The sequence below is a fragment of the Calonectris borealis genome, chromosome 1 (assembly GCF_964195595.1).
Source record: "Calonectris borealis chromosome 1, bCalBor7.hap1.2, whole genome shotgun sequence".
Taxonomy (NCBI): domain Eukaryota; kingdom Metazoa; phylum Chordata; class Aves; order Procellariiformes; family Procellariidae; genus Calonectris; species Calonectris borealis.
The window spans coordinates 73,565,722-73,587,470 of NC_134312.1; the positions used below are offsets into that span (position 1 = coordinate 73,565,722).

The 21,749-nt window shown below is 38.5% G+C and overlaps 3 protein-coding genes across 8 annotated transcripts in view; 2 read left to right on the plus strand and 1 right to left on the minus strand.

The window, feature by feature from the left end:
* RECQL (RecQ like helicase) overlaps positions 1 to 6,444 on the minus strand; it is a 28,383-nt gene extending 21,939 nt beyond the window's left edge. For all 4 annotated transcript variants that reach the window (XM_075160327.1, XM_075160337.1, XM_075160318.1 and 1 more), the window contains exons 1-4: positions 6,359 to 6,444; positions 4,104 to 4,170; positions 2,519 to 2,716; positions 877 to 1,056 (exon numbers count right to left, since the gene is read on the minus strand). In XM_075160327.1, the coding sequence (XP_075016428.1) occupies positions 877 to 1,056; positions 2,519 to 2,716; positions 4,104 to 4,119 (394 nt within the window). In that variant the 5' untranslated portion in view covers positions 4,120 to 4,170; positions 6,359 to 6,444. The remainder of the gene's footprint in view (positions 1 to 876; positions 1,057 to 2,518; positions 2,717 to 4,103; positions 4,171 to 6,358) is intronic.
* A 176-nt stretch (positions 6,445 to 6,620) lies between these two features.
* Positions 6,621 to 20,882, plus strand: GOLT1B (golgi transport 1B). Of its 3 annotated transcripts, XM_075160426.1 has the most exons (6): positions 6,621 to 6,753; positions 11,303 to 11,394; positions 13,227 to 13,405; positions 16,693 to 16,774; positions 16,927 to 17,083; positions 18,132 to 20,882. In XM_075160426.1, the coding sequence occupies exons 1-6, from the start codon at positions 6,729 to 6,731 to the stop codon at positions 18,140 to 18,142; spliced, it is 546 nt and encodes a 181-aa protein (XP_075016527.1). In that variant the 5' UTR covers positions 6,621 to 6,728; the 3' UTR covers positions 18,143 to 20,882. The 3 variants fall into 3 exon arrangements, with proteins under 3 accessions (XP_075016527.1, XP_075016536.1, XP_075016546.1); XM_075160435.1 differs by lacking the exon at positions 16,927 to 17,083; XM_075160445.1 differs by lacking the exon at positions 18,132 to 20,882 and having other exon boundaries at positions 16,911 to 17,039.
* The window catches only part of BCAT1 (branched chain amino acid transaminase 1), a 92,144-nt gene continuing 77,078 nt past the window's right edge, over positions 6,684 to 21,749 (plus strand). The window contains exon 1 of the mRNA XM_075160413.1: positions 6,684 to 6,753. The gene's annotated coding sequence lies outside the window, so the exon portion shown is untranslated. The remainder of the gene's footprint in view (positions 6,754 to 21,749) is intronic.

A 21,749-nucleotide genomic window follows, 5' to 3' on the forward strand; every position in this document is an offset into this window, starting at 1 on the left:
TCATTGTGCAACCTGAACAGTTCAGATGTCATAAATATCTCCTCTAATACTTTTTACTAACGCATCAGCCCTGTTCTGAAGGAACTGCCAAACATGAGCTTAAGCTTCATACACAGTAGCAGATTCCCCTCCTAGATAGCTGATAAATGAGTGCTAGGTCACATAGGGATACTTCTGATCAACTGCCTGTGACATGCACCTTCTTTTAGAATCTAGACCACAAACCATGGAGCTGCAATAAAGAGAGTATAAGAAGCAATATACAAAACAAAGGAAGCTGGATTCACATCTGTGTCGTGAGGTGCTAATTTACCACACAACGAAGCAAGGCTAGGTATTGGTAAATTCGGTCTTTGTAAATAAGTAAACTTCCAATTGGATGGGTTATTTTAAAAAAAAAAGCTTAAAAACTAGAACTGGATACTTATTTTTAAAACTTAATATGCAAAGTCTCTCCCAAATAATCTGAAGCTAAAACTTTAGAGTGGAACAGACAAATAACAGATATCCATACTTTAGCAATTTATAGTCTGTATATTGAATTAAAAGAGAAAGAAAGAAAAAAAATTGTGACAGACTTTTTAAAAGTTCTTTCACTGTTTTATAACATAACATATTGAGAGGAACTAGATAAATTATTTAAATCTAAATCACATCTAAGAGGCACATCTATTTTAAAGCTGCTATTGCTGCTTCAGAGAAAACAAAGTAAGAGAGCAAAGCAAATATTTCTAGTAAACTGTTCTCTCATATCTTTGCTTCTTTTTCCCCATACTGTGATATTAGACACCAATATAATGTTCACTCTCCAAATAACTATAAAAGGCAGAAAATAAATCCAATTGTTTATATGTGACCTTTTCTTCCCTTACATACCATCAGAACAGACAGCTGGTAACTGATAGCAAAGGCTCTTTCCACCACCTGTAGGCATGACAAGAAATATATCCTTTCCTGCCATTGCCGCATTTACTGTTTCAAGTTGCAAGGACCTAAACTTCTGGAGTTTAAACTTGCTCTGCAGTGCAGTTTTTATCTTCTCATACCATGGAAAATCTGTTAAGGGAAAAAAACCAAACATGTTTCATAACCAAGTTTGTTAAAATATAAGAAGGAAGGGCAATTTACATACACAATAACTAAATCTGGTAGCAATACAATTTTAGATCTGGTAAAGTGTTCAAAGATTCAATAAGACACAAAAAGCTATACACAACCTGACTCCGTATAAACTAATTTCTAAGGTGGACTTTTGAAAACCTTATGAAATGTAAACACAATCCTCCTCCAGACTAAAGGCTCTCATTGCACGTAAATGTGAATAATGCTAAAAACTCCACACCACATGCAATGCAAGAATTAACTTTGGGACTTGAGGTGACATTGCTTCCTAATTTACAGAGATCACAGCCAAGATCCGAGGCTCTCTGAAACCAAGAAAAGCCTCCCACTGACTTCAGTGAGCTTTGTACTGGGACCAAACGTAGCTATTCAACACGTACACTGCATCTGATTGCAAAGATGTTAGTTTTCAAAGCATAGGAGGAGAGAATTAGGCACAAAACAAATTGATTTGTTCAATAGCATCAACTTGCAGTTATAAAGTATCAGTATTCTTACATATGCATAAAACTTTTCTCAAACACAGACAAATACGGATTAGACTACAAAATTAATTTCATTTTTTAAAAAGCCAAAAATGAGAATACATACAATAGATACAGGCAGAAACTAACAATGCATTTCAAAATTGCAAGTGAAGTAAAACAGGAGGGAAAAAAAATAGTAAAGAGATCTGAATTGAATTTGGCTAGGCATAACATGGTCAAGACCCACCAGCTATCCAGGACTTCACTTAATATTTAACTTCAAAGACAGCATTTCCAAAAGAATAGCAGCCCTCACACCACCATGGAGCACTCGCCACTTGGACTAACTCTACCATACTAATGTATTCTATGTTATTTTTGGCAGTCAGCATTCCATCTAATTTGCATAATTTGGTAATACAGTGAGGCTACATAACCCATGGCAGACACAACCAACGTCCTACCCACTCAAGCAAGAAGAAACACAAAGACAGTAAGAAGTAACTTTGAGAGTGCAAGACTCTTACTATCAAATCCTGAAAAGATCCAGAGTAATTATTTTTAGAACATAAATAAACAGGGAATATAAGCATTGCAATATATGCAGATTTACTCTGGATTTAGCAAATCAAATCAAGTGGTCACTTTGCAACAAGAAAAGAATAAAAGTAGTTACAACAGACCATTCTTGTGATAATTCTGCCCAGAATAACTCAGACTAGTATTTAGGAATATCCAGGGAGTTAAGTACAAACATTACCCTGTGTAACTAAGATGGCAGATCACCCAGCTAAACAAAATGAAATAGGACAATATCATTATCCAAACAAAACTCTGCATGAACACACTTTCCCCCTACTGAATTAGTTTACTTCTATGTTAGAATATTTAAATTCTATGTTAGAATATTTGAATTTGACTCTGCAAACCTTTTTTGTTCCATGCCTCGGCTGAGGTTTCGGTGTCTCTACTTCCACCTGCCTCCAAGTCTCCTGAGGACTGCTTTATCAGGCTCTTTACCCTCATCTTCTTTTGAATGAGTTCCTGCTGTTTATCCACAAGCTCCTGAATCTGCATCTCCACTGCCTGCAGCTCATTTTCAATGGAAACCAGTACCTCCTCTAGCACTGAAGAGAAAAGCAAGGTGAAGGCAGAACAGAGAATACAACAACATGTTAATCCCAGTTTTAAGGATATTGTATTTCATTTGCTGATTGAGAACAACCAACATTAAACACAAACCAAAAGCATCTAGAGAAACAGACAGCCTGACAGGCCCACTGATAAGATTATAGCATCTAATATTGTATATGCCATGTAAAAATACTTAGCAAGGCTTAACAACATATTTCCTATATTAGTAGGTCATATATACACAGGAATACTGTAAGTTGTCATCTCTGATACGGTGTATGAGAGATATGCAACACTACCATTGCCTGTGTTGATTAATAGAGAAAAAAATGTATCACAATCCAGTTTCTCAAAAGTGGTGCCTCTCCAGAGAAACACTTGAAATTATTTTCTTTTCTGCAGATACATGTTAAGCAGTGAAAAGCACATTGCATCTGCCCTGATATTAACGCTGCTGTTACAATGAAGATGAGCACTCCAGCCAATTCCAAGGTGAGCACAACATTATATCATTTTTAATAGAAAGCATTTACATGCGAGAAGCAACATTAATCTCAGCAAGTAAAGGTCGTCGGAAAATGGAAATAGGGTCATTAGCAAAAAGCTACATTTCATGCACCCAAATCTCTGTTCTATGCAGAACCAGAGGATCTGCTGAACATCCAGGCTTGAATAGAGAGGACAAAAGTTTTTGCGAACACAAGACATTCTTCAGATCTGAAAAAGCTGAAGCAAATACTCCCCAAAAGCCTGGGTTATGTAAGAGAATCTCTGGCAGGAATTTGCCTCTTTACATCCTCATATGCATCTGTGTGAATTACGGATTGTGTTCTAGAATCCAATCCCCAGGATTTAAAAGAATAATTAACACATACCACAGCATGCCAAGCGTGTATCAATATTTCAGAGCCAGGTCAGAAAAGCATAAGAAGAAATGTCTTCCTCCCGCCCTGCCCCGCAAAATGAGAGATTTTGGTCCAAGCATAGCAGATCTGATAATCTGCTTATGGAAGCAAAAATGTATGATACGGAAAAAGATATCCTCATTACAAATGGCACAAAATGGGGACATATGTCTTCCTAAATGTCCACTGTTACTCAGCAGGAAAGAGTTGAAAGTATCTTAAAATATGAAGCATATTTTCAAAATATTGAAAACCAAGTAATTTCCAAACCTGCTTTTGTTTTAGTTTATCCAAGAAACAAAAAGTTACCTAGTAAAAGAACTTTTTCTTCAAATCTGAAGTACAATAACAGACCCCACAAACTCTTTTCTGCATACATTAAATTCATATAAATAACAATCAATAACATCAGGTGATTGTGTCTGTTAGCTAAAACATACCACAATGAACATATTGAATACTAATTTTGGATTACCTGCAACAGCTGTCATCTTTGGAGATTAGAGAATATTAGCCTCAGGAGACCTTATTTAACCAAGCAACTGTCACAAAGAATGAAATAAAATAAATTAAAAAAAAAAAAAGAAAAATTATTTCATGAGTAATCCTTCTAAACTTAGAACAAATTTACTACAAGAAATTCTTCATTAATATAGGAAGTATTAATATAACAGTTTAAGTACTGGTTCATTTAATCAGCCTAGAGAAATACGCCCAACTAGGTGACAACACACTTTTTCCCTTCTGCAAAAGGGACAGATACCAATTCACAACCAATTCCTAAGGCTATAGCTCACCAGCCTTCTAAATGAAACCAAGTGAATTTTGACCAAGTCATAAATTTTCTGCGAGAGGCATGGTCTAATATAGACCAGTCATTCACCTACCTTCAACCTATTTTTTTCTTTTTTGTCTCTTCAAAAACTATTTTACAGAAAACTCTGAACAAATTATATTGTGCCTCTTAGAAAAGCAGCCACCATAACACCTAAAGGATCTTCTAGGAGGAAGTACAAAGGTAATTTGATTCAGAGAAGGGGGACTGGTTTTGATTAGATCATCAGTGAAATGAACTTAGAATTCTATTTATTGGCTGATTTTTTGAACAACATTCTTTGTCATACTATATGCTAACAATACAAAACTCAAGAAACTTGATATTCTCTCACTCTTGTTGAATTCTGAACTATTTACTATATACATGGAAGCCAAATCTGATAGAATGCGAAAGGGAACAAATTCAGCAGACCCTCACCATAAGCTGATTCTACCATAACGAATATTTTACTGCGTTCCTATAAATGGGGGGGAAATATACATAAAAAAGAATGTGTGAATAAAACACTGACTTTGGCAGAAAAGGTTACAATTAAAAATAAGTTAAAGGCCCACACTTCAGAAAGAAGTTGATTATTGTGTAAGATAACTCAGCAGTGTCCACGTCACCCGTATAATTTGAGTTACACAGTTCTGTCTTTATACCACCTGCCACTTCCACAAAAGTATTTGGAAATATTAGTCTCCTCAAAGTACAGAGCAAGCAGGAACATCCAGAAAAATCAGTAGGTATGGAACAGACACACTGTAAATGCAATACACTACTTCTATTGCCCCCAGTAAACACAAACCTCACAAATATCACTAGGCTGATAGCTCAGGAAACATAAGACATTTTCTTATCCAACGAGTGGGAAGAGCATGAAAATTACCTATGAAAGTTTCCCTATATGGTGCTAAAGCTCCACAAGTCTTTAATTTAGCTCCCGTTCTCTAAAAGACGTAGCTCGGCATACCTTATAATTAATTCTATACCACCACTGCCAACAAAGACCCCAAATTACCATTTGGCTCCTCAAAAATGCAGCTCTCAAGAAGCTGAATAAAGATGAACTCATAGCTTATAAACCACAGTGGACAAAAGGCAAGTGGAAGCATCTTGCCCATCAGGCAGTCTTACCCCACTGTAAAAACAGTGAATGTGTGAATTCATCCCATTACAGCCTTTTCTAAACAGTCCACTAGTGAGGAAAAAGTGGCCTCTAAGCAGATACACGCCGGCCATGCCTGAAGTGGACAGGTTAGTAACCAGCCTCACTTTCCACCCTGCACAGATTTAAATCAGTGTCCCAGCACTGGAAGCTTTCTTATGCCACCTGCCATCCAGCCTCCAAATTAAATCTTTTCAGTCCTAAGTCTAATAAGTGATGTTAATAGAGCATTATCAAACCAAGAACCCTTAAATTAGGGAATAAAACCAATAATAACTGCACAAGCAAGATGTGCCATCTTAGCAGTAATAAAAATCCACCATCCAGCGATAAAACCCTGAAAGCCACCTTAAAAAAAACTCATTAAGAGAGGGAAAAAAAAGCCAAACTCATAGCAGGGAGATATATTTACATTGGCCGTTTCAGCATCCGTCACCTGCAAGCCGAATACGAGCCGCGGGCACTAAACGCAGGGAGCGCCCGCCTCACCGAGGCGGCCCCACGGCTCCGGCGGCCCGTGACGGAGCCCTCACCACCAGGCAGGGAAGCCACCGGCTTGGCGGGCCGGAGGCCGGCAGACCCGTACCGCCAACGGCCTCGGCCCCCGCCGCGCCCCACTACTCCCTTCCTCCCGCGCGACAGTGACAGCCCTGGCGCGCGCCGCCCCCACCCCAACGGTTAGTGCCGGGGCGCGCGCTCCGCCCTCCCGCGCGCCGGCACCGCGACTGCTCCCCACTCCCACCTGGACGGGCCGCTCTCAGGCCCCGCACCCTCCCCTTCCGCTTCTTCCGCTGCCGGCTTCCCTCAGCCAATCGTCAAGAGAGAGCGAGCGCGGGGGTGACCACGTGCATCCCCTCTCCCCCAATCAGCAGCGGCCCCGCGAGGCTCCCGTCTGCTTTAATGAAAGCAGAGACGCGGGCAGCGAGACGGGAGGGGGCGCGGCGGCGCGAACAACGCGACTGCTGATTGGTGCCGGCCCCTCCAATCAGCGGCCCCCTTTCACCCGGCGGCGAGGCGAAGGGGGCTGCGTGTTTCCGGAAGACGTGGCCGTTGCAGCAGTAGCAGCCGCCGCCGCTTCTCTGCCCCGCGCTCGCTCCCCCCCCGCCGCCACCATGATCTCCCTCTCCGACACCCAGAGTAAGCGGCGCCACCCGTAGTCCGCGGGGGAGCGGGTCGCCCGCTGCGGGGCTGGGGGTGGCCGAGCTGTGGAGCGGGGAGGCGGGGGCTGGGGAGGGGACCCCGGTGGCGGCCGAGCAGCGTGGGGACGGGCCTGCCCCGCCGGTCCCGGACCTTACCGGGCTCTCGCCTTTTGTTCGCGCTTCCGCGGCGCGGCGGTTGCCGGCCGCGATGGCGGCCCGGGCCGCGATGGCGGAGCGCCCCTGCGGAGAGCTCGCCTCTTCCTCGGCCCCGGCGCTCTGGCTGGGAGCGGCGCAGAGAGGCGGCTCTTGGCACTGGGGCGGGAGTCGCCAGGGAGGGGTCCGGCTTGTACAGGTGAGGGAGGGCCGTCGGCACGCCCGCTTGCCGCCCCGTGGCGGTCCCCGGCGGGCCGCGGCTGGAAGCCAGCCGCGGGTAGGAACGGGAGGACGCAGGTGGAGCTCACCTGGTCGCGCCTGTTGGCTTCGCCGCTTTCTGGGGGCTGTAGAGCGGCGCTGGCCCCGGCCTCGGTCTGGTGGCCGTGCCGTGAGCTGCCGGGTGAAACGAAAAGTGAGGTGGGCTGCAGGGCTGCAGAGGAGCGCTCGGCAGGGCTGGCTCCCTTGCCCTTGGGAGGGCACTGTCACCAGCGCCGCTGCCGGTAGCGCTTGTCTGGGGATGCGAGCGCTTTCGTGTTGGCGGGGCTGCTGCGATGTGGCCGTGGCGAGAATGAATGAAAGCTGAATGGGGAACAAAAGTAACAATTAGCTAAAGTCTTTTAGTATGCCTCTGTGTGGACGTTAGTGGTTGGGAATCACTTAATTATACGTTAGGGGCTCTACTGTGTTTCTCTTAACTTGCCGTTATCGCGCTGAACGTTTGCAGGTGACACTGAGGGGGTTTTAAGGTGAGGACCAGACACTCAATCTGAAGTGAAAAAGAGAAGGACTTGCATGTGACCATAGGTTTGTTTTCGCTGAATAGAAATACTTGGAAATAGAGATGCCGAAAGGGAAAATACAAAGAAATCAAAGTAGAGAGGCTCATAAGAGTTTAAACTGCAAGGTAAAGGAGAATGTCTTTGATTTAAATTAACATCTCGTGTATGATGCGTTTCTGGTATGGTTGGCATGAAAGGAAATGAGTCTGCTTGATAAGCACCGTAGTGTCAGTTATGAAGGAGGGTAAGTGTGAAAGATGTAGGAAAGTAAGTTGAAAGAACTAAGCTTAACTTGATAGCAAGGTACTGGAAAGGTAGCAAGATACTGGAAAGGTAGAAAGATACTGGAGGTGTTGGAGAGCCAGTCAAGGCCGAGGATGAAGACAGACAGAAAAGCTGGTTAGCTACATTCAAGGTCGATGATTTCTTGAGAAATTCAGGTGCCATGCTCTGTTACTGATGGGTACTAACCCTTGGGGTTAATTTTTAGATTTCTGATTGATTAAACCCTTGCGGGCTTTGCTTTTGCCCATTCTCCTATACTCCTGTCCAGAGCATTCATTGGAAAAAAAGAAAAATCTCTTCAGAAAGAGGTGATCCGTTCACTGTTTTTCCTTTTTGTAGTTCCTCTTTTGGGACCTTCAGCTAACTCCAGTGCTGACTCCGTTGGTTTTAACTGTCAGAGCCAAGAGTAGTAAGTAAAATACTGTGGAGTTTAGGGTTTTTTAGGTTTTTTTCACTGTTTTTCTGAAATTCTGAAGATATTTCATCAGATGTTTTTAAACTCACTGCTGTTGGAGTTTGCTGTAGAGTCACTGGTGGAATGGAGAGGACCATTGCAGTAGTTGATGTTTGGAAAGTTAAATTTGCAGCTGTAGTCTAGAGTATTTTTTAAATGATTCATTGAATGGTGTTATAAATCACCAGTAATTGCAAAAGACTGCATTTAGTTTTTCCCAAACAAATTAACTTTTCAATACTGAAAAATACTGCTAGCAAAATAATAATAATTAAAAATTGAAACTTTTCATAATATATAAACTGCATTAATTTTTGTCTTCTGAGAGCCTATAGTGCAGGATTCCATTCTTATTTTGTATACAAAAGATAAAGGATGTGCATTGTCTTCCCTGAACTTTCGCAAGCAATATATCTTAATTTTAAGTCTTAATATTTACTAAGCTGTTTTGATACAGTGCTGCAGTACTCTTGCACAGCTTATGGGATTTCTGCAGAAACATTGAGAAAGCATTGCTCCCTCCTCTCTGTAAATCGTAATCATTTAAAAAAATCCAGAGTAAATGTCATATGGCTAGTATGTGTTTCTGCACTTCTAGGCTTTGAAATGTTGTATTGGAGTAACATGGGAAGGCTCTTCTGGCGCAGGAGAAAGCGTTTAAAAATAGTTCACACCCTCTATAAAAATTCCTAGTTCATTGTTGCAAAGATTATGTACAAAATGTCAGTGCTTTTTTTTTTCTTCCTCTAAGAATGCTAGTCAAATATATTTCCAAATTCTGATATGAATCAAGTCAGTAATACCTTCTACTGAGATATTGGCAACAGAGAGTAATAGGTCTGGACTACTCGTGTTCTTTCAGCGGTAATCTTGGGACAAGGAGAATGGTGTTCCTTTTTTTCCTTTTCCCTCCACTAATCAGAGAATATGGTTGACTTCTAAAGTGAATCTGAATCCGTTGTAGGAGTAGGTGATTACAAACATGTTTCAAGGGAATACAGGGGAAATGTCAGAACAGTAATTGCAGCAGCTGTTGGGAGTTGTCCTCTGCCTTCTTGCTTGATCCCTACTTTGTGCTGTGTCTGAGGGAGGAATGAATACTCGCTTCCCAAGACTGCATATTTATCTTATTGGCAGCTGGTAATTCCTTTGGAGTCCTGCCTCCAAGTGCTTTCATTCCAGAATACAGATTGTTTCTGCTCTTCTAAAGTAAAGAGTACTAGAGAAAAGGGCAGATTGCAATTGTTATATTGCCTTCAGTCAGCAGATTCACTGAAAATACAATCTGCAATTCCGTTTTTCATTGTAAATGAGTATTGAGAATGTCTGCAGTAAATCAGTTGTAGCAGCTTACTTAGTAGTTTTAATTCTGCGTGGTTAAAATGCTCATAGCAAAAGTTTAAAGTGGCAAGTGATATTGTAGAACTACAGATTTAACACCATGTGGTCTGCAACCTTGCTGAAAGATTAGCCCTTACAGAAGTTACGGAAGTTGAATGTGGCTGTAACAAATCTCTTTGCTCTGAGCTGTTTTGAAATTTTTTTGCAGTAACTAAATGGAAGTTCTGAAATACACAGAATGATACTCCTTTACTCTTGAGCTCTTCAAGCAGCAGTAAATGATCAACTAGCTCTACACTGCAGTCAAAAGTGCAACTAAAATACATTTAGGTAGATCTGGCTAACAGTAGCAGTGAAGGCTGTGATGGTGTGGGCGGGGTTTTTTGTTTGTTTGTTTCAGGCTAGACTATACAAAACTACTGGGATCTTCAAAGTATATGTGTGTATATATATACACACAGACACAAACTGGGCTGCCAGCCTGTCTATAGTATTACAGCTGTTATTGCTAGCTGTTTTTATGTATCCTGTAGGTTTCTAAATTCTCTGTTCATAGGGATAGCAATAATGTAAGCGTGAGTGTATGGATAAATGCAAAGATCTTTTGCAGCCGTGTTGCTGCTGTTCCTGTTATTTCTCTCCTATTCAGTCTGTGTAAGAGTCAAAGGAAGGACCTTAGAGGTTTAATTTTAAAAGTAGGATTTATTTCTAAGTATGGACTTCAAGATTACCTCGGAATTTATTGTCAAATGGTAGCTTTAATCATAGCTTGACACTTCTAGCCCAGTTTCGCAGACAAAGAAATCTTCCATCCTACTCTTGCCTTCCCAGTATTTCTTGAGTAACCTTTACAAACAGGCAGAACACAAAGATATTTAATGTCTACTAGTTTTGTGAAAACTGGCAACTGGCTGGAGACCCAAGCTAGTGTTTAATAGCTGTCAGTGCATGTGTAACTTGGAAGGAGCCTACAGCATTAATCTGAGTTGTGTTCAATACAGAAGTTGGAGGAAGCGGGACTGCTATGCAAGATTATGGGAGGTGGAATGTGAGGTCTCAGGATAGAAGGGACCAGGGTACTTATGTTACTGTGGTAAACATAATGGGATAAAAGTTGCAAATGGAAAACAAAGTTTCATTATCTGTTCACAGAATAGCAGTAAATCTCCGTACTAGCAGTAAATCAAAAGGGATGTCTTTGCCCTATGTGTCTATGCATGCATGCTTTTTTTGTTGCATTCAATTTCAGTATATAGTTGCAAATATGTATTTTTTGGATAAGTAGCCTCCAAAGATCTCTCTGTCTGTTATTGAAGTAATTGGTGTCTACAAGACTTACTATATTTGTACACTCAGGGAAGTTTTTAGGTGGTCATAATACAGGTTGAGTTTTTCTATAAATTTAAAATGGCTGTAAATTGGACGTTCTAATTAGTTTATTTCACAATTTACATTCTAAGTTTTTCACAAGTTTTATGCATGAGTTTTTTCTGGTACCATGTTTTGTTACGTGCCTAAATTTGTTTCTTTTTCAGAAATTGGAATGGGACTAACAGGCTTTGGAGTGTTTTTCCTTTTCTTTGGAATGATACTTTTCTTTGACAAAGCTCTTTTGGCTATTGGAAATGTAAGTGCCTGCTGTTTAGTCTTAGATTCTGCACTGCTTAGAATTAAATATATTATATATTAAAAATAAACTAAATATAGAACAATGTTATCAATTTGAAACTGGATCACAAAAAATACTGTGGCAATTTGGTATAAAGGAAGAGTTATGTTCAGTGATATGAGTGAATCATTTTTTCTGATTAAAGTTAGAGCAGCTCACATCAATCTAAATATCGTACCTCCAGATCAGGCCTGCAGTGTGTTGGTCAGACAAGAAGCAGCTTGTTCAACAGTTGTTATGCTGTTGCAAATAAGATTTTTAGATTGGCTGTCATTACTAACGCTTTCTTTTTTTGTGATCTTGTAAGATAACTGTCAAATTTAAGTATCTATTTGGATAAGAATAGTGAAGTGTTCTGTACACGCTAGCGAATGTAGCTTAACTGTGCTTTATGAGGAAATAGAGAAGTATGAATTTAAAGAGCCAATCACCCTTCATAGTAGAGAGATGCAATATCTTCAGTTTTTACAAAATCAAAGTTTTTACTTAAAGCATGATAGAAAATAAATCCTAGTTCTGGTACACAAAATTCCCAATCCAAAGCAAATATAAAATGACAGGGTGTTTTCTGAATGTGATAATCTCTGGGCCTCTGCTGTTCTCTGCTTTGCCAGCCAGCCAAGAGCACAGCCTGGTAGAGGTTCGCATCCTCTTTTGCTGATGCCTAAAAGTCTGTGGTCAAAACTGATCAGTTTCATTCTGTGGCAGCAGAGTCAAATACTGAGATTCACTGAAGGAAAATTTTAAAATGTATATTTGAATTTGGGTTCATTAGTTGAAGCATTGTTCTGAACCATCAATAAAGTGCATAGTGGAAGAGTAAAAAAATACAATAATGCTTATTTTTTTCTTTTCCTAATGTAAGGTGGAAATATGATGTCCTGATTAGGGAAAATGATGAAAACATAAGTAGGAAGAGATAATGACAGGCTATATGGTAACCAAAGATAATGCAAGAAAAGGTACTATATCCCTTCAGAAAGTTTAAAAAAAAAAAAAAGATATCAGAAAGGGGAAAAGGTGGTAAGAAAGTGTTTATTAAATAACACACAAAACTTAAATTTCATCTATAATCTTGAGTAAAATCCCCTTTTGGGCAAAAAATGTTGCCCAGATGCATGCTTACTACCTGAAAGAATTCAAGTCCTGTTGCTAAAATACACTAGAAGTAGTTCTAACTAGTTGGGACTAGTGTGATAGTGTTCAGTGTATACTGGAACTAGTAAGTGGTAGAAATACTATACACAGTAAAAAAAATCAACCAGTCAACCAAAAAACCCAAAAAAAACCCCAAGGAAGATAACTGATAATGCTCTTCAGCTGTTTTCCTTTTTTGACTTTGCACTGTTCATTAGATCAGTACAAGCTATTGAAATGTCCATGGAATAGAACAGAAGTGCTTTTGTAACATGTCTGTTCTCAGTTTTTAGGAACTTTTGTATGTCAGTGGTACTAAGCTTCAGCACTGCTTGTGGATAATGATTGTACTTATGTTACAGGACAGATAACTGTTGTCACCAGGTCTTTTGACATGGTTGTGTTTGTCAGAGGCCACAAAGGTAGACTCTCTACTTTTTAAGCAGTTGAGAGAAATGTGTTGAATGCTAGCTACAAATGCTTTAAGGAATTCACAAATTAGTGAATTCCTTCTCACAGTCCATCTTTTGGTATTAAAAGAAGTTGTGCAAGAAATGCAATCTAACTTTGTAGAATATATATATATGTTTACCTCCTAAACTTGGGAATATAATTAGCTATTTTCTTTCTTTGCTTGGTTTTTGTCTTTCTAGGTTTTATTTGTGGCTGGCTTGTCTTTTGTTATCGGTTTAGAAAGAACATTTAGATTCTTCTTTCAAAAACACAAAATGAAAGCAACGGGCTTTTTCCTGGGTGGTGTGCTCATAGTTCTCATTGGTTGGCCTTTAATAGGAATGATTCTTGAAATTTATGGGTTCTTCCTATTATTCAGGTAAGACTTGTTTCAAAATACCTTTCTGTATTAGTGTATCTAGGAATAAATGTATTAATTTAGTGTTGCTGCATTACAGCTGACAAAGTGGCATGCTTTAAATGTTCGCTTTTGATAGATTTTATATAAAAAGTTGCTGATTTACATTTGCAAGAGGTGGAAAGTTTGTAAGTATTTTTCCAAGACTCAAATCTGCTGATGTTTGCAGAATATACCAAACTGATTTTGGTAATGTTGTTTATGTCTAACCAAAGAATTGTAAAGCTTCAAAATATCTGGGAGCCCAAATTGTTGGCAGTGCAAAGTTTAAATATTTCCTCATAAAAAAAGGCTACTTAGATACTTAGTGTTTTTTGGTGGGGAGTTTGTTCTTTTCTTTAACAAATGGGGCAAAATACTTCGTTACAAATGTCCTAGGTTTGTAACCTTACCATTTCATTACTATGGTAGCCCAGTGAAAAGGTGTTTTCTGTCATGTTTCATTACACTTGTGCCCTAGTATAGTCAGAACTGCTAGTTTTGGCTAGTGTTATCTGGACTGAGTTAAGGAAAGGTGACAATTCTTATTTTTTTGAACAGCAATCTTAATACATGTTATAGCTTTCACAAGGTGTCATTTAACTTCGTAAATGCAATTGGTGAAAGAATTTGACTTGTTACAGCCTGTATATCTATATTTTATCTTTTATTTCCATGGTTGAAGTTCCATACTTCAGTATAGAACAAAGTACAAAATATGCTAATAAGTAAGAAGGGAGGCTGTTAGTTGTTCTTGGACTTCTGTTCAGATGAAGACTCTTCCATTAATGCTTATTAATCTAATAACAGACCCCTAAAATATTTTTGAAGTGTTCAGCTGCTGGCTAAATAATACAGTTCCTGTTAATCAAAATCAAACCACTGTTCTCATGGCGCTCTTTTTTCCACTCAGTAAAATTGTATGTTAATCTTGTATTTAGTTTAGATAAAACGTTTAAATATTTTAGAAAAAAATCTTAACTTGGCTTTTAATATATGCTCCTTACTGTTCTACCCTGTATTACTTTGAACTCTATCACTGCAGGTGTTTTGAAAATCACAGTATTTTACTGAATACATTGTCACTTCTTGCACTTGGGTTTAATCAGCCAGTACAAAGCATGTAGAGTGTGTTTCCAACCAAACACTCCTTCTTTTAAAAGATCTCGAGAGAGAGTTATGAATTACTATGTCTAAGCAGGTACAGTTACGTATTATCTATTGGTGCTAGCCAGGGGCTAGCAGGGTACAATGATTTTGAAGGCATTGTACAAGATTAGTGGTTATCCCTAGGTCACTAGGACTATCCCTTAGCCAGAAGAGTATCAACAAGGGATAGATAATTCCAGGTGTGAATGTTTATCCAATCTGTTTTAATTTAAAACATCTCTAGACCATCCTTTCTAGTTCTTAATAATTCTTAGAATCTGAATCCCTTGCTACAATGTTAGCTAGTTACTACTTCAGACAAAGCTTTTTGTTTTGCTTCAGTCTTGTTCACTTCAACCACTGTCCTGTTTTTGGCAACTTGCTCCTTTCTGAAGAAGTTAAAAATGGAGCCTTTCCTCAAGCATCACTTTATATGATTCCTCAGGATCCTGCTGTTTGGTTGCATAACAGAAAACTTCCCTGGCTATCATTGGTCTCTGAAGTACATAATTTCTTAGGCACCAGGAATGCCAGGTCAACTTATGCACCTTTGAATTTGTTAGGGCAGTATGTTGTGAGGATGGGCATTTCTGTGTATCCTAATGGTTCTAGTCGTGTGGATTACTAGGACTTTTATATGGAAAACCTTTATATTTATCAAGAGCAATTTAGCAGTTCTAGTAACTTTACTTCAGACTAAGATAGTACAAATGTAAACCACTGTATTGTACTTCTCTTGATTTTCAGACCACTAATCCAGTTCCACTGAGTGTTCAGATCCGTCTAGAATCTTTGCTCGTAGGTTGTTGTCTTGCATGTCTAGACTACTTTTACACAATCACCTTTCATACGCCCTGTAGCAGTAATTGCAGAGCTCCTGTTGTCCACAAAGCAACGGTTAGGTACTGGTGACCAAGAACACTTAAACAAAAGACAAGATTGCAAAGGTGATGATTTTTTTTTTAAAGATGCATCTGACTGAAGTGAGAGAGAGAGACACAATTATTATTTTAGTCTGGTTTAAATCTAGAATATCTTTCCCTTAATGTGCTGCCACAAGTTTCCCATCAGAGGTTTAGTCTTTTGCCATATTTTCACATGCTCAGATTGCATTCACTGGAGAAGGCTGTTACAGGACAGTATCTCTTGTTGTACTCTAAGCTGCCTTTGGAGCCTTGTTCAGATTACAGGCATCCAAAGTTATGGCTAATAATATTATCCTGCCTATACTGACTATTCCTTATTCTTGGCTACACCAATTATTTCAATCTGTTGCAAGTGGTTTGTATGCCCTGCATTGCAATTTACTGGACCACTAAAATGATCTCCAGGAAAAACTTGCTGGTATTGATGATATAGTTCTTACCAGTGTAGTGAAGAGAATGATGACTTGTGAAACTTCACTGTTTCACTGAGGTTGAGGTTTTATTACACATTAATCCTTATTCTACACAGGGAATGTATAGCTCAACAAGAGAGAACTCAGAATGCGACCACCAGCTGAATTGCTGCAGTTGACTGCAAACAGCTGAGATACTGGCTGCAGAGATGAAGTGGACAGTGCAGGGGGCTACACCATAGCAGCTGGCTCATGATTCAAATCCCTGACTTTACATGAATTTGTCAAATAAGTGAATACACAACTCTCATGCTTAATTTTCTTTAGTTTATGTAAAGAGTACCATATATGGTTTCAAAGGGGATTTCTCAGAATTAACTTCAATAGTTTTTACATCGGGTATTGCAAGAATGTATTTCCTATAATGTAAAAAGAAATTATCTCAAAATATGTATGGTAATTTTGAGAAATGAGTTGCGAGCATCAGTTCTGTTGACTAAGCTGGGTATTCTTTCTTTAGTTATTTTTTGAAGAGCTGACTGAGGGTTGCCAGCTATGAAGAAAATTAAGTCCATTTAAAAATAAGGTGTTTCGTTCCCGGTTTTCTCCTTTCTCTGCTGAATGTATATTGATATATTTGGTAAAATTAATGTGCTGCTAACAAGCTACAAGATTTTATGTAATCTTGCTTTAAAAATACTTCATATTTCTTCATTTTATAGCAATATGAGTATAGTTTAATTATAAAAACTAATACAGTCTTCTGGCATCTTACCTAAAGGGGGTTCTTTCCTGTGGTGGTTGGCTTTATTAGAAGAGTTCCAGTTCTTGGCTATCTCTTGAATTTACCTGGTATAAGCTCGGTAAGTGTTCAGTACTTCATGCAAAATTTGAAGCTTGTACTGTTTTTTATTCCATTGTTATAGCAATAGTAGAAATGCATCAGAAATAAAGCAAATATAACTTTAGAGTAGCAACTTTGAGTATATTCCTGTATAGTTCTTGCACCATACAGATCACCTTCATTCCCAGTGAGAGACTTCTAGATGTAAAAGGAGCAAAAGGACACCTTTGCAGAAGCTGCCCCTGCTTACACGTTGTGAAGTGGAAAAAGCCCTGGATTGTGACTCGGAACGCTGGGGTTCTGCTTCCTGCTGCACTGCTGGCCCTAGGTGACTAGATAGCTGAATTGTGCCACTGTTCTGTGCCTCTTCTCCTGTCTGTACGATGAGGAGGGCACTGTTCTTTGTGTAGTAGTTGGATATATTTATGAAAAGTGGCCTGTAAAAGCAAACGGTTTAGTTCAATGTTAAGTTGCAGCTTGTATGCAGTTGCAGAAACTCTCATGATGCATAATCGTTCATCAAATATATTTATTAAGGTCCACTGCACCAGACTACGTCTTGCTATTTACTAAGATTTGTATTTTTTCAAATGCAGTTTTCCATTTTCTTAACCAAATAGCCAGGGATTTGAAGACAATTAACAGGTGCCAGAAAGATGTTAATCTAGGGTGTTTCAGTCAACTACTTTTACTGTGCTAATTTCTGTATGTATTTTAACGCAAACGTTTCTAACCCTAGTTTTGAAAGCAACAGTTTTAATAGCTACTACTAAAAAATTAATAAACTTAGATGTATAGAGTCTGTTTTTTAAAAAATAGCATTCAAGATCATCTGTACCAATCTTAGTTAGGCCAAGTTCTGGCTTATAATTCATGATCAATTGAATGTTTCATTTGTCAATTGATCTTACTTAGTCATATTTAATTTGATCATAATGGGGTTAAATCTTGTTTTAAAGAGATAATTGTTAATGTTTTATTCAAAGCCTACGTAGGCTCAGAAGAGAATCCACAGTAATGGTCAGTTGAAATATCTTACTTGGTCTACTAATGCATGTGTGGCTGATACTGTATTGTTTTGTTTTAATCATTAAGCTAGCAGTGTTATCTGCATTCTTCTATTTCCTTTTTCATTCTGTTGCATCTTCATGTTGCACTGTTAATGTCTATATGAGAAAAACATGTCATGCAGAAACACAGTTGCAATGTAAGATTTTTAATTTTCACAAACTTAAATCATGAGACCTTGGTGAGTACTATTTGACTCTCATTTTCAGTCGCATACTAACTGTGCAAGTAGCAAGTAGTATTTGAGAGTAACTTCACTGTACATGAGTGTCATGCAGTTTAAAACCTTTTTCTTTCCTTTTCTACAGCTTGTAGATAAAGTTGGAGAAAGCAACAACATGGTATAATGACAAGAGGGCAGAAGACTGATTCTAAACTTATTGTATTATTTATAAAATCCTTTTGAAGAATACTCAGCACAAAGATTAAGTTGTGTACAAAGGAAAAGCTTGTTACATTCTTTACATAACAGTTTAATTTAAAGTGTATAGTCAACAATATACATTAGAAAAGAAGCTCAGCAAGTATGCTTCTAGGAAAGTAACTCCAGAGTTCAGGAAGTAAACTGAAGAGGTGAAAGTCGTGGAATAACCCATGTTACAACTGTTCAAGACTACTTTTATTGTTTTTGGAAAACATGCTAGAGGCAATGAACCCTCGTGGAATTAATGGAGCCTGTACTTACCTCCTTATTTTGAAGGTGCAGTAGAGCAAACAGGCCTACATTTTTAAGGGTGACCCTAACTTATCCAACCCTCTGCTTGCTATCCTCAGAGTGCAGAAAAAAAAAAACCAAACAGAAAACTTCTTGTGTAACAAGAGATGCGTCTTTGCATGAAGGTTAAGATGACTATTCATCTTTAAGTGTATTATGGCAAAAAAAAAAGAAACCCTACACGGTTCTGTTGTAAACGTTTTTGTAAATATATGGCTGAAATAAAACATTGTTATCTTAATGTTTCAAAGCCAAATGTAAGTTGATTGTATTTGCCTTCTGTTTTGGAATATGCAAAAGGTCAATCTTTAACTTCAGTCTTAAATGTTGGTTCTGAACATGTAGAGCTCAACAGGGAACTCTGGAAACTGACTTGCACTCCTTCCAGTTTGTTCTCCTTGAGTCATGTTACATGTGCATCTGGATGAGAATGTAGCCCCTTGTCACTAACGTGAAAACTTTGTGGAATATGCTTAGTTCACAGAAAAATGCATTTGGTTAAGGTGCTGACATGAACCCTGTGAAATGTATCTTATCAAAATTTGAACTTTTGTTTTTAAATAGTTTGAAGCTAAGGTTTCTTTGTTTACTCTGGAACTACAAATTGACTTTTATTTTTTACAGTAATAAAATGAAAAGTTAAAATTCTGTGTATGTGAGTCTCTGGGGAGAAAATTGAGCTAATGGGGCTAACTAAAGATTAGGTGCCAATCTCCATATGTTTTTTAACTTGTTGCTTGGGTTATCTTCTAATAACTTAACTTCTATCAGTCACAGCAACAACTTCGCTGTTACAGAGATTCTTAGCTAACCTGGAATAAATCTCCCCTACTAACGCAAGGGTCACATTTCTGCTTCTGTTGGAATGTTAAACATTGTGCACTTTCAATACTTTAGTTATGTAGTATCCTCACCTAACAAAATTTGATCAGTAAGTAAATTGTATTTGTGGAGGCTTTGGGGTTTTTGTTGTTTTTTACTTTCTTTTCCCTTAAATGTAATCCTAAAAAAATTACCGAAATGCAATGGTAGTATTTCAAGTAGCTATGTAGTCTTAAAGGTCTAATGACTATTCAGTGTCGTGGTTTTTTCCTTCATTATGCAGTTAAAATTGGTATTTTCCAAAATAACTTTTAAGTTAAGAACAATTGTCATATACCAACTCTTTTGGAAGTTGCTATAAAGTTTGTTTGTATAAGACATGTTTTATTTTCATTACAACTGTATAAATAGCCACAATCTACTATTCCCAGGGTTTAATTTGCTTCCTTCTCAAACTGATTCAATGAAATGATTCAATGAAAAATGCCATTATATTTACAGTGAATAGCATCTGAAAAAATCGGTGGTTTTATTTTATAAATGACAAAAAATGGTTATATTTGCCTGATGGCATGTGTGTTATAGTTTACAGACAGAACTATATATGACTTGTGGCTTCTACCTCAAGAGATGAACCAATTTTAACTGCTCCTGTAGATCTGTTGTGTGTTAAAATGACTAGAGAATAACACTACAGCAGTTTTGCAAACTCATCTTGTTTGCTTTGGTAGAGCACTAGTCTGTACTGTGGGAATCAATTACTGTTTAAAGCTGTGTGCTCACTCAACCCATGAGTTTTCTCACTTTTACTCTTGCGATTCTCTCCCCCATCCCACTGTGGGGGTAGGGGGGAGCGAGCGAGAGCACCACTGTGTGGTGCTTAGTTGCTGGCCGGGGCTAAACAACGAGCAGACTGTTCATCATTTACATTAGAAGTCAGCTACCTGAAGATTTTTGTTCTTGTCTTGTGAAAAGTGATGTGATGGGAAAGGTGGATTGCACCACGTGACTGTAGAGCTCTGACTGAAAGCAAATTGCTCGGTAAGCTGAAATACCTTCATCAACAAGAAATCTGATTAAATCTTTCAGAGGTGATGAATGTGTTGCTGTATATGATCTTTTAGCCCTCTGAAATGCCAGGGTGTAGGCGGTTCATCTCACTTTAATTTATTGTTTTAAATCAAAACTCAATTTTTGTCATATGTGAACTGTTGTGAAAAGCATCTGAGGGAACAAAATTGTATGTTGAATTTAGCATAGTCTTTATCCCTCAAGGTAATGTTGTCTTTGAGACAGTTTTGCCAAGATAAATGTGGATGGCAGCAAAGGTCAAAATGACTTAGCCTTAAAGTGTTTCTGTCGTAAAAATATCTTTAACAGAAACATGCTTGGAACATTTCTCCTTTTAAATGTAATTTATAATTGCTGCTTTCAAAATCGTAAGGATGGATCTTATTCTGAGCAAATGAATACTGTAAATATCCTTGTCATACCTTGAATAAAGGGGTACCTTTTTCTATAATTTGTCTTTGTGTCTCTTTATGTGCATGATTCAAGAAAGTGTTTTGACAAGTTTTCCTTTCCAAAGGTTAGGGAGTGCATGCTGTTACTGCTTGGCTACCTTACACTGTTGTGACTTTTGTAGTAAATAGTGTCTTTGATTAATCTTAAATTGAAAGGTTTTCTCTTTTTGTTACAATAAACCTTTGACATAAACATCCCCCTAGTTATTCAGGTTCCCGGTTCAAACACATCACAACAAAATGTGGAAATTAGTTACATGGGAAATAGTTTCTTTGTTAAAGTACCTCCTTTCCTTTCTGAGGAAATAACTCTGAAACTCGGGGAGAAAAAGGGCACATGTCTAGAACTTAGAGCAGGTTCTAGTCCCTGTGCTTTCAGTTTAGTTTAAGGATATGAGCATGAGTTCTCTATATACTGGAGAGTTGCCTGATAAGCGGGTTTACTATTCTGTGGTGCTCTGCAAGTTTGCAGCCCACTGTTGAGGATTTTCAGAGGGAGCGAAACAGCAAAGCAGGGATTTTAATTGGTTGTGGAGGTGTTATATTGGTGCTATGTGCTAGTTAATGCCCTAAAAACTTACTTTGACTGAAGTTCCAGCCTCTCAACTAATTTTTACCTGTTGGTTCTATCCTAATCATTCCAAAGAATTATCACTTCCTAATTTAAAAGGAAAAAAAGGCCCAGCTACGTCTAGTTATATTTGTTAAACTGTGAGAGGTACAATGTTAATCTGGCCAGTTACTTTCAATGAACAGTTGCCATTTATTAACCAGGAATACTTTGATTTTGTTATTGCTCACAATATGGTACCACTGTAGTTTGGAGTCTGTGTTAAAAACACTGTAAAAAAAGGTATCTTCTCTCT

Bases quoted from the DNA above. Each gene is read 5' to 3' on its own strand.
- GOLT1B (XM_075160426.1), top strand. From the start codon at position 6,729: ATGATCTCCCTCTCCGACACCCAGA. The intron at 6,754-11,302 runs GTAAGCGGCGCC...TTTCTTTTTCAG, and splicing joins CTCCCTCTCCGACACCCAGA to AAATTGGAATGGGACTAACA. The intron at 16,775-16,926 runs GTAAGTGTTCAG...TGCACCATACAG, and splicing joins ATTTACCTGGTATAAGCTCG to ATCACCTTCATTCCCAGTGA.